At 44.0% G+C, this 13,199-nt stretch overlaps 1 protein-coding gene across 1 annotated transcript in view; it reads left to right on the forward strand.

The window, feature by feature from the left end:
* Positions 1–2,621: 2,621 nt before the first annotated feature.
* clip2 (CAP-GLY domain containing linker protein 2) overlaps positions 2,622–13,199 on the forward strand; it is a gene marked incomplete at its 5' end in the record, with an annotated part of 74,012 nt that continues 63,434 nt past the window's right edge. The window contains 2 exons of the mRNA XM_080528992.1: positions 2,622–2,736; positions 11,334–11,902. Of these exons, the coding sequence (XP_080385118.1) occupies positions 2,622–2,736; positions 11,334–11,902 (684 nt within the window). The remainder of the gene's footprint in view (positions 2,737–11,333; positions 11,903–13,199) is intronic.

Here is a 13,199-nt window from a genome sequence, read left to right on the forward strand (position 1 = left end):
ATACAAAGGTTCCATCTCACAAAACATAATGGAAGGTAAAAACTTTGATGCTCAATATCTCTGAACTACCCTAAACGGAGATAGAACCTTATAATTCTAAACTCACAGTTTGCGTGTTTGGGGACAGTATTAGTTAATGCTGCTACCAACCAATGAATAAGTCATCCCATATCTAGTACTGGAATAGCTGGATTCACAACAGATGGAATGGGATGTAGATTTGTATTATTTTATTTTATTTTTTACATTACTTTGATTATTTTAGAGAACTTTTTTTAGAGAAATTCTGGACTTAACTTTCACTAATTCTCTCTCTCGGTCGGCTTTCAGTTTGACTGTATTTGCATTCCAAACACCACTAACCACTAGAAAATCACTTCATTTTCAGACACACCTATCATGTGCTACGTGTCATTATCTGAGATTTGCGTTTTTCGTTGACCTTATCCCTGACACTCAGGGCCAATACCAAGATGACTGTGTCAGATTATCTCTGTTAAGTCACAGCCGTTGAGATGCTCGAGGTAATGATTTGTTGAGTGCTTTCAAAGGATGTCTTCTTGAATATTGATCTGGACCATGCGCACATGATGTAACTTGATGAAAAAAAAAAATATGTGTGGATATTGTATGAATTAAGTTTTTTCAGCAACATATTGGCTATACTCAAAGTAAGCACACTAATGGCATACTAACATCCACAGATGATGTGTGAGGTCATTGGACTTTCCTCATAGTGGAACAGATGGACCGGTGAATAATCGGGAATTTGAAGTCCTATTTATGTAGCCTACTAGACTAAACATTCCCTTTTTGGAGTCTAAAAGTTGCTCCATTAACCAACTCACTACTCTTTCGTGGCCGAAGTGTCCACTAGAGCTCTCTTTGTTCAATTGAGGAGTCAGGGTAGAGGGGGAGGCCACTACCGACAGAGAAGAGAAAAGAGGGCCGAGAATGCTCTGCGCCCCCCCAAGCGACACATCTACAGCCTCCTCCTCCCTCCGTAGACGCCACATGTGCATTGGGAACGTTTTTACGCGTCCCGAAAAAACCGGAGGAAGGCTCGTGGTGTGTTGCTGATGCTGCGTTGCATCCCCCCAAAAAACCGCTAGAAGAAGGAGAGAACCGAGAAACCGACGTGGCATTGCCTTTGTTGCAGTATATCGCCCGAAACAGCAACAATCTTCTTTCTGAAAAGACGCATTCCAAATGAGCCGGTATCTCTAGTCGCTGATGTAACTGCGGTTCTTGTCCTACTACCACACTCTCCGCTTTCTCACTCCTGCTCAGCATCCATATTTTTTGCATCCCTGTGTGGGGGGATAGGGAGTGGCAGCCGTCTGATAAAGTCAACCGATTTGCGGAACCCTTGTCCTTCTGGAAAATCCCGAAGCCGGCAATTGGATACTTTTGCACACAATCGGAAACAGAACGGTAGGTGATGTGTTTGTTTATTTATACCCTTTATTATGACAGATTTGTAGGGCTGTAAGTGAAACATAAGCAGCCAGACCACGCTGCAGTGGGCAGCCTACAACAATGGAACAACATTTGCCTTGTATATTGTTTGTCAGATGCGCATTTACTTCCCCCGTCCTCGAAAAAGGACAATATTATTGTATCTCTATTGTATTTACAAATATGTAGCGGATTAAAAAAAAGCTGCTTTTACGACAGACGTCAAATCTGCAAATGGTTGACATGTCATTATGACCAGCTCTGTCCTAATGGTAGTTCATTACTGATTACAACATCAAACTGGTACATTGTAGTAGCCACATTGTCATACTAAGTAATAACTTAGTCTTACTACTCCCCTCCCTGGGCAATCGTAAGGTATAGACATGCACCAACATAACCAGAGAATTGATGTCAACTGAATGATGCTGATTCTGTGAATCATCTAATTGCATTCTGAAATCTTACCTCCAAACCGGCAGAATTGCTACACGTGCTTAACAGTGATGTGTGGTCATACAATATGTACTGTGGGTCTATAGGGTGAAGTGTTGTGAATGATTAGACTTGTAGGCATTAACTGGGAACATGGCCTATGTGAGGATGCTATAATAATGATAAGCTTGTAACAATAACTTAATTCATCTTGAGTGAATAAACTGGTTTCAACTAAAGACATTTAGACATTTGCCCGATTTTGCAATTCTTTGTATTATACACTTGGGATGCCCTATTTTGAGGCAAACCGGATGTCCCCTGAACAAACAACTTCAAATACGGTGTATTGATTCCCCAACATCAACATACTTGACAACAATAAACTGAATTCGTCAAGGATTTGATTCGTTATGTTAGAAATGAGTTAACTTGGAGTGGGACAACCCAATGATGTCCATTTGTATATCGTCATATATCAATATCAATATAAAGTAGTAGTACAATATGTTTGACATGGCATTGTGTTATGGACACACAGAACAGAAGTGGTAGGCTTCAGACCATCCTCATCTAAAAGTCTGTCTAACCACAACTATGTTCCCTTCGTCTCCGCAGCTGAAATGGAGAGGGACGGTCACCATTCTGACAATTAGTGCCTCAACCTCAAGCCTTCAATAGCTGGGAAGAACTTTCCAGCCCTTTTGCACATCTCCCCATTGTACATTATGAATATGCTGAAGTCGAGTGGATTGAAGATTCCTGGCCGGGGCCCAAAACACTCCAGCCCTGTGGGACGAACCTCTGCTGGGGCATCTTCCGGGGTTGTGGGCCAGAAAGACAGTAAGTCACTTCACTTCTCCCCAAGCTCTCAGGAAAGAGAGATTTCCAGATTTTCTCTCCACTATCAATCAGGTCATTTCATCATTGGAAGTGACCAGCAATTGCTTTTTCGTAATATAGTGACCATTGTACTTAACATATAACTAGGAACCCACACAAATGACACTTACACTACACGTAGCCTACAGTTACGCTGCGTTTTTAAATCACACCGCAGCAACCCTGGTTTTTGCAGAAAGTGACAACTTTTTGGCTAGTTCGCTGAAATGATATCTCACGACCACATGTTTCGATGCCATGACTCATCTGAAACACTTTAATTATTGTCTAAGGTTTATTAATATGCAACAACAACATAAGTCGGGTGGGTACACACACGGATAGTGACACAGCAAGTTTTAGATCACATGGCACTTCTCGCCGTAGTTCACAGATGCGTGCGTTGCTCTGGGCTGTGTCGGGCCACTAAAACACGTATCAGCTGTACTCAGCTGATAGGAGCCTACAGCAGCAAGCAAGCACAAGCTGGGCGCTGCTGCTGCTGCTGCTGCAGCTACAGTCTTGTTATTTGCATTAGCCTGTATGGGAGAGTTGTGTCAGAGGCAGCCATGGTGTCATGGTTCAAGTTGTCTGTGGAATGCTGCTAGGGGGGGAAAAAACCTAACAGGAAGTGAAGTCGTGGGTAAGTGAGAGTCAGTCTGCCTTTAGCAGTGCATATGGCTGCTATTTGAGAGGGCCTCTCCCTCCAGAGTACTATGTTGTAGTGCAGTGTTACTGCAGGCTGAATGTTGCATCGAACTAGCGGTACGTTATGTACAGTATGTCAGTAGAGAACGTTGTTTTGAGATATGTAGTGGTCTCAATGACCTGAACAAACAAACAAATGTCCTACATTGAGCTCAAGTAGGAATTGAATGTCATTATTCATTACTTTTTCGAACGCCTCTCAAGAGCACAATTTTCTCATGCAATGTTGTAAGTAACTTGCAATAAATAATATGTTTTATGTTCATCTGAAGAACATTCGAAAGAGGGTGGACTCAAAAGTCCTTTAAATGTTATTATCTTACAAATCGGTATCATTATATCTATCTATCATTATATTTATCTATCATTATATCTATCTCAGTTATTGAATGCCATTAAATGATCTAGACTTTATTTTGTTGTTGTTGACATTTTGAGCACCTTGAGCCATGTAGCCCCTTGTAAAAACATAGGCTATATTCTGTTCAGACCAGGGTGAAGTGGCATCCGAGGACAGCTGTTAAATCATTCACTATACCTAATCCCACTAATTGCATGTCAGCATTTTACACGTCAGTGTTCATCAACTGGCTGCACATAGAATCAGGTTAGAGATTGGGCTGTTGACTAAAAAGCTGTCTTGTCAGCAGATCTTCTACATGACAAAATCAATCTACAATTAAAATTGTTTCATTCAAGTTATCTTCACATATTTTCAAGTTATTGTTGACTAGTGCTGCAGCGATCATGTATGCTCTCCCATATTGACATTTATTTGAGAATTATAGAGTGGAGAACACTGAGGTCTGTTTTCATCATTACACGCCTGAGACATTTCGTGAGAGAGTATGACTTGCGCCAGCATATCATCTACTTTCACAATCCTCTGCCAAATACATGCTTTTCTAAAAGCTTGATGTGTGTTACATCACAGCTGATCCCACGGTACTATCTTTACTGGTACTGGGTCTGTCTCTAGAGGTACTGGACTATCTTTACTGGTACTTGGTGTGTCTTTAGAGGGTCTGGACTATCTTTACTGGTACTGGGTCTGTCTTTATAGGTTCTGGACTATCTTTACTGGTACTGGGTCTGTCTTTATAGGTGCTGGACTATCTTTAGTGGTACTTGGTCTGTCTAGAGGTTCTAGACTATCTTTACTGGTTCTTGGTCTGCCTTAGAGGTTCTAGACTATCTTTACTGGTACTTGGTCTGTCTGTAGAGGTTCTAGACTATCTTTACTGGTACTTGGTCTGTCTGTAGAGGTTCTAGACTATCTTTACTGGTACTTGGTATGTCTTTAGAGGTTCTAGACTATCTTTACTGGTACTTGGTCTGTCTAGAGGTTCTAGACTATCTTTACTGGTACTTGGTCTGTCTGTAGAGGTTCTAGACTATCTTTACTGGTACTGGGTCTGTCTTTAGAGGTACTGGACTATCTTTAGAGGTACTTGGTCTGTCTATAGAGGTTATAGACTATCTTTAGAGGTACTTGGTCTGTCTTTAGAGGTTCTGGACTTGGTCTGTCTTTAGAGGTTTTGGACTCGGTGTACTGTCAGAAACAAAGCATTGTTACAGAGAGAAACATGTTTCCTGTAGGTATGGGCTGTCACTAAGGCTTTGACCTCCATCCTTCTGTTCTGTTGCTGTGTTGACCGTCACTGAAATAGAACGTGACAGCCCCACAGCAGCTCTGGCTAGCTACACATACTGTAGTAATGTAGTTATTTTATTTTACATTTTTTAATTTAACCTTTATTTAACCAGGTAAGACAATTAAGAACAGATTGTTATTTACAATGCCGACCTGGCAAAAGGCACAGCCTTTTGAGGGGGTAGGGGGTAAAAGAAATACAAAAGTTAAAACACATTAAACATGACAAACAAGACAGAGCAGAGAACAGGAACAGTAACAAGCCAAGGACAAACCAGACCAACAAACAAACAACAGCAGGCGAGCTCCTCGTTTAGAAGCAATTGCATGTGTCGTTAAAAGTGTCTAAAATCCCCAATCCATTATAAGCTAAGACTGGGATGTTTTCAATGTTCCTGACTGCGACTGCAGGTCTTAAGTTCCAGAATGTGGAACCTTCACTTCAAGCAACAGAGAGAGAGAGCAAAGGAAAGGAAGAAAGAAAGAGATAGAGAGAGAGATAAGGAAAATGACAGAAAGAGAGCAAAGGAAAGGAAAGGAAAAAGAGAGAGCGATAAGGAAAGAGAGAGAGAGAGAGAGACAGGGAGGGAGGGAGGGGGAGATAGAACCCCCCCTCTCTCTCTCTCTCTAAGGAGTTGTGGTAGGGGTCATTGTGAATAGTGGAATTCAGAGGGTGGTGGGAGGTGACCACGCACAATGGTGAAAGTGAGTCCACTGTTCTCCCTCTTCCTCTTGCCCCCGCTCGTTTCCACCCTGATCCTCCGTCGCCTTGGCAACGCAGCCACTTGGGCTAGCACTGCACCAGTCTTTTTGCTGCACGCTTGTTTGGCTTGGACCGACAACTAGAGGAGTGGTTCTTCTCTGTGATTGGCTGGCTGGACTACTAGAGGAGTGGTTCTTCTCTGTGATTGGTTGGCTGGACTACTAGAGGAGGTTTCTTCTCTGTGGTTGGCTGGCTGAGTACTAGAGGAGGGTTCTTCTCTGTGATTGGTTGGCTGAGTACTAGAGGAGGGTTCTTCTCTGTGATTGGCTGGCTGAGTACTAGAGGAGGTTTCTTCTCTGTGATAGGCTGGCTGGGACTATTAGAGGAGGGGTGTCCTTGTGCAGTACCGGGCTCTGGGCCATGGTGTCATTGGTTCACATAGACACACATCACATGCACACGCACTCCCTGGTACACCTCCTCATTCACAGAATCATCCGTATTACAATACATTACACACACGCAACGCACACGCACTCGCACGCATGCACGCACTCACTCACTCACGCACACAAGCAACACACACGCACTCGCACACTCGCACGCACACACACACACACACACACACACACACACACACACACACTCGCACACACACCCTCTGCTACTACATCCATGTCTCATACATAGCACCAACTGCTAAAAACATTGCATCTCACAAACATACTATTCACCGTGCTACTTCGCACGCATTCAGACACACACACACACACACACACACTCACGCACACACACACACACACACACACACACACACACACACACACACACACACACACACACACACACACACACACACACACACAGATGACCTCACAGAGATATATCATGTGACAGATGGGTAAAGCTTTGTCTTACTATCACTATGAATCTCTCAGTACCTTTGAGTGATGGCATTTTAACAACGCTACAAACAATCCTGTATGCAGTTGGTATTCTAAAGCAGAGCATTCAGCGTTTGGCATTTCTAAAGCCTTTACAAACACATTAGTCATGGCCAGAGAGAGTGTAGGGTTTAGGTTTTTCTTCAGGATCCACTTTGTGTGTTTTTGCCAAGATGCGTTTTATCCTGCTTAACATAACCTTCTCACACAAGCTACTGATGTTTCTCTAACAATGACACCTGCTGAAACCCTGAAACTCACCCTGACACTCACCCTGAAACTCTATCCAAGGTTAGGCTTCTCATCATTCGTAATGCAACGACATATAGATTTCAAATCAATGAATTGGAACGATTAAGCGAATGAAATGCACTGATGTTGAAAACATGTTCCCCTTTGTTCCTCGTGTGAAGTTCCTGCAGGACAACTGTCCCCAATACATGTTGTCATTAAGTTTAAAAACATATGTGTCCTTCCTAGTGGTGAGTCTAGGAACCTTCTTTTGTTCTCTGTTGAGCAATTGGGGCATAAAAGCAGCTACCGGCCCCCCTCCCCCACTCTAGGGGTGTCAGAGAGAGACAGGCCTGGCACTAACCGCACACACACACACCCACACCCACCCACACACACACCCACACCCACACACACACACACACACACACACACACACACACACACACACACACACACACACACACATACACACACACACACACACACACACACACACACACAGATACACACAGGCACACACACAGATACACACAGGCATGCACACACACACACACACACACCCACACCCACAGATACACGCAGGCATGCATACACAGACACACACACACACACACACACACACACACACACACACACACACACAGATACACGCAGGCATGCACACACACACACACACACACACACACACACACACACACACACACACACACACACACACACACACACGCACACACACACAGTAAGTAAGTAAAGCTTTATTTATATAGCACCTTTCATACAAGAAATGCAGCTCAAAGTGCTTTACAACAGGAATAAGAACATTAAGTGAAAAAAAATAAAATAAACATATATAAAAACATTTAAATGCATAGAATGAATATAAAAGCAGGGGAAAACAGTAAAAAGAAAAGGTAAAGGTCAGTCTTTCTGTACTTCCCATTGGTTTTCACCACAAACATCAGTTTTTGGAAAAGGTCTGTCTCAGTCTCTGTGTACGTTCTCAGTCTCTGTGTACGTTCTCAGTCAAGGAAATTACCCACAAACTATCCTAGCTTGTCTTGCCGGATCGTTGAGGCTAGTACCATTTGTTCTTACAAGATGCACCACAAACACGATATCACAGTCTTCCCAGGCCTGTATTATGCATTTGTCGTCAGGGACACTATCATATCTCCTGTTTCTAGCTTAAATCCCAATTGTGTTTACGATGGAAACACCTTACCCAAGTTCTGAACGATAGACCACTAGACCACTATAGACTTTATCAATAGACCACTATAGACTTTATCAATAGACCACTATAGACTTTATCAATAGACCACTATAGACTTTATCAATAGACCACTATCGACTTTATCAATAGACCACTATAGACTTTATCAATAGACCACTATAGACTTTATCTTGACAATACATATAGGGTTAGCATTTAACCATAAACTCTATACGTTCTCAGTCTCTGTGTACGTTCTCAGTCTCTGTGTACGTTCCCAGTCTCTGTGTACGTTCCCAGTCTCTGTGTATGTTCTCAGTCTCTGCTAGACCTTGCACCAAAAATCCAGCTACACAGTCAGTATCAACATTACAGTTTCTTTCTTTTGCACACCTCTTTCAACTAGTCAGTCTGTGTACGTGAATATAAGAGCAGGGGAAAACAGTAAAAAGAAAAGGTAAAGAAAATACAAGAAAAATAATAATAATAATAAAAAAAAGGGCTAGTTGATAAAATATTTAAAGTGCAATAGCTGGCAAATGAGCAGTGGGCAGGTGCAGATAAGCTAGTTGAAGGCTATATTGAAGAAGTGCGTTTTTAGCTTTCTTTTAAAAATATTTAGTGAGCTGATACACAGATACACACAGGCACACACACAGATACACACAGGCATGCACACACTCACAAACACACACACACACACACACACACACACACACACACACACACACACACACACAGTGCAGCATAGCAGACCACACGCTAATTGTGCCCTGTTCAGTGTACTGCTGCTGTGTCCCTCTAGTCACAGCAAGGCCAGATCAGGCTCATCTATTCCCAGCCAGGCCAGATCAGGCTCATCTAGGCAGCGTGTGTCAAAAGCAGCCCTGTCTGCCTCTGCGGCGTCATCACAGGGTTAACCATCGCCGCCCGTCAGACAGTCAGTCTCTCTGACCCACTTTCGCTGGAGGCTACAGAGTAACGCCTAACCTCACGTCAACTCCACCGTTGTGTGCGCTGCAGCACATTCTTTGCAGGGAGACGCTTTGTGACATAACAAAAGTGCATCAATAGATACCAAAACGGACGGTTTCTAGAACGAGAGTGGAGTGACCCTCTGTGTTTGATGTCAGCACATCACGTTCTAGGCTGAGGTCTGATGATGTTAGGATGTTGTGTGTGTGTGTGATACCTACCGACGACTCCTTGTTTCAGAACGTCTACTTCTGTAGCGTGAGACTACTGTAGCGTACTGTGACCTGCGTATGAACAGGGTGATTATCGATCGACTACTTCTTTGCAGTGTTTTCCCACGGGGTTATGGGAGACTGTGGGGGGGTGGGCCTCGGACCCTCTCAAGTCTTTTCGTCAACGGACCTACAGTAGATGCAGCTCACATCACGCGTACAACTATTTTCCGTCGGACAAATTAGATTATGGTGGGCCTGGGCCGCCACGATCTAGGTCATTAACAGGAAACACTGCTTTTTATACCTTTAGACATATTCTGGGCGCAGGAGGTAGAGCCGCCGTCTAATGATCGCAAGGTTGGCAGATCGGCGGTTCGTGCCCCGGCTGGCCACATGTCGAAGTGTCCTTGGGCAAGACACTGAACCCCAAATTGCTCGCAGTGAGTGGGCCCGGTGCCTTGCATGGTAGCTTGCTGCCATTGGTGTGTGAATGTGTGTGTGAATGGGTGAATAAGAGGCCGTTGTAAAGCGCTTTGGATAAAGGCGATATATAAGTCACACAATAGTTAAAATGGCCGGCTCTCCTCTACATAACACTGTACCATATCAATGAGTCTGTACAGCAGGGGTGTCCATTTTGTCATCTCGATTGTCTGAGGGGTTACACGTCGCACTACACGTCGCACTCTTCTTACTTGACTGACTGTTCTTGTTACCTTTGAAGTTGTCACCATTTACACTTAATATATTATATTCATAAGTATATTGTAGAATGTAGTTGGTATATTATAGTATTATAGTAGATCCACCTTCCCTTATTAGGGTAGCCATTTTGGCTTGTTATGGTTGTATTGTTTTCAATGTTTTCAATTAGTAATGTATCTTGTTGTTTGTCTCTTGTCTGTCTGTATTTCTGCTGTTATGATCGTAATATTATGTTAGGACCCTCTCTAAAACGAGATGATACATCTCAAGGGGTTTATCCTAATAAAATAAATTTACAACAGCACGTTCACAGATCTTATATATTATTACAATATATATTTTTAAATAGTTAGCATTGTCTTCATGGCTTCGAGTAGGATTTCAACGTTCAAAAGACACTTACGCTTGACGACTGTTCGAACCACCACCGACAGTACAGTATAGGAACTCCATGACTGTAACATAATAATAATAAATAAAAATACATCAGTCTTATATAGCGCTTTTCTAGACACTCAAAGACACTTTACAAACCGAAAAGATCGAGTAATAATGTAGTAGTGCTGGGGACACATGGGAGGGGGGGGAGGGGAGGGGGAGAGGGTTAACTGGTGAAGGTCAAGCTTCAAGAGGTGGGTTTTGAGGAAATGCACAGGGTTCCCACAGGTCCTTGAAATCCTTGAAAGTTTGTGTATTTGAGAAAAAAAATCAAGGTCTTCAAAGTTATTGAAAATAGACATGGGTCATTGAAAGTTCTTGAATTCCCGTCCCTCTCTCTCTCTCTCTAAAAAAAAAAAATATATATATATATATATATTTTACTTAACTCCTCCTCTCTGTATTGCTTAACTTTACACATATTTCACAATATATTGTTTTGCTGTGCTGTGGTAGAGAAGGCAAGAGACCACCTAGTGTTCACACATTCAAGCCTTTTTAAAAAAAAATGTTGTCTGTGAGCAGATAGTTCCTATTATTATCCTAAATTCTCATCCAGATCTGTCTCAAACTATGCCGTGTTGGGTCCTTGAATTTGAGGGAATTGAGTCTTGAAAGTCCTAGAAAGGTGCTTGAATGTGATATTTCAGAAGGTGTGGGAACCCTGCATGCATTAAGCGTCCTTGGGTTTTTGAAAGGCGCGATATAAATTAAAGCTATTATTATTATTATTATGCGACATGACGTATCTCCTCCGTGTTCCCCACAGATTCGCCACACAAGCCGACCACGCCCACCCCCAGCAATGCCTCCGACAAGTCCAGCTCCAAGACCTCCGAGGTGGGCGACGACGTGGTGGGCGACTACGTGGTGGGAGAACGCGTCTGGGTCAACGGCTCCAAGCCGGGCGTCATCTCCTACCTGGGGGAGACCCAGTTTGCCCCGGGGCAGTGGGCCGGGGTGGTCCTCAACGACCTGCTGGGGAAGAACGACGGCTCCGTGGGGGGCGTGCGCTACTTCGAGTGCCAGCCCCACCAGGGCATCTTCACACGCCCGTCCAAGCTCGCCCGGCAGCCGGCGGCGGCGGGAGGCGACGGCGGCGGCAGCGACGCCAGCCACTCGGCCGAATCCCTGACCACGCAGAACCTGACGCTCCACAGCGGCGTCCACGGGGGCAACGGGGTCCCTGCGGGCGGCCAGCGGGTGGTCATGCCTCTGCGAGAGGGCATGCTCAACAGCTCCGTGAAGACGGGGAACGAGTCGGGCTCCAACATGTCCGACAGTGGCTCGGTCAAGAAGGGCGGAGATAAGGACCTCCGTGTGGGAGACCGCGTGCTGGTGAGTCGCCGTAGTAACGCTTGTAACGAGGGTGTTGGGTAACGAGAGTGTTGGGTAACAAGGGGGTTGGGTAACAAGGGTGTTGGGTAACAACTGTGTTGGGTAACAAGGGTGTTGGGTAACAAGGGTGTTGTGTAACAAGGGTGTTGGGTAACAAGGTGTTGGGTAACAAGGGTGTTGGGTAACAACTGTGTTGGGTAACAAGGGTGTTGGGTAACAAGGGTGTTGGGTAACAACTGTGTTGGGTAACAAGGGTGTTGGGTAACAAGGGTGTTGGGTAACAACTGTGTTGGGTAACAAGGGTGTTGGGTAACAAGGGTGTTGGGTAACAACTGTGTTGGTAACAAGGGTGTTGGGTAACAAGAGTGTTGGGTAACAAGGGTGTTGGGTAACAACTGTGTTGGTAACAAGGGTGTTGGGTAACAAGAGTGTTGGGTAACAACTTTGTTGGTAACAAGGGTGTTGGGTAACAAGGGTGTTGGGTAACAAGGTGTTGGGTAACAAGAGTGTTGGGTAACAAGTGTGTTGGGTAACAAGGTGTTGGGTAACAAGTGTGTTGGTAACAAGGGTGGTTTGCCTGGGTGGAGGAGGTGCTCAGTAAGAGGGTTAAATCACTCACTCTTTTCCTTTCGCAGGGCTTTTACAGCCTTGAAGATTTGGGCTTGTACAACCTCTTCAGGGTGTTACTGATCTCGGAAACCCAGAATCAAATCTGGAAACTTGAGATTCTTGGAATGAGATTCTTGGAATTTCCTTCCATTTATGGAGAGTTTGGCTTTGTGAGACTAGGGCATTCCAAGTGTTTGTTGGGATACTTTCAAATACTTTCCAATGTTGCAGCTTTTTGTTCCCAAATGAACAAGACCAAACTGAAGGGTAAACAATGTGGAAATGGTTTTGGTGGTTTTCATTATGTGGAAAAGCTGACTTACCGGCTCTCATGTAGAAAAAGCTGTTGGGTTGTTTATCTGAAGGGCTCCAGAAAATGCCATTGGTTTGCAACTAACAAGGCCTGATTCCAACAATATGTGTCACACGCAGGGTTTCCGTTAGAAAAATGTTGTGCCGGTCAACGTGTCCGGGAAGATTTCAATTTACCGGACAAACGTGAGAAATTCCGGTCATCATATTAAAATATAATATAGCTGTTTGTCGCGGTGATTACTGTTGTGTAGCCTAGCCTATATATGCCGTTTAATGTTTATTTCTCATCCGATACGATTAGATGCGAGCTATATAATATAGGCTTTCATGATTCGCATGCGCTATGCCATAATATTATGTCCAGCGCTGAACG

Source organism: Nansenia antarctica (genome assembly GCF_963989245.1).
Source record: "Nansenia antarctica genome assembly, chromosome: 4".
In the NCBI taxonomy this organism is placed as follows: Eukaryota; Metazoa; Chordata; class Actinopteri; order Argentiniformes; family Microstomatidae; genus Nansenia; species Nansenia antarctica.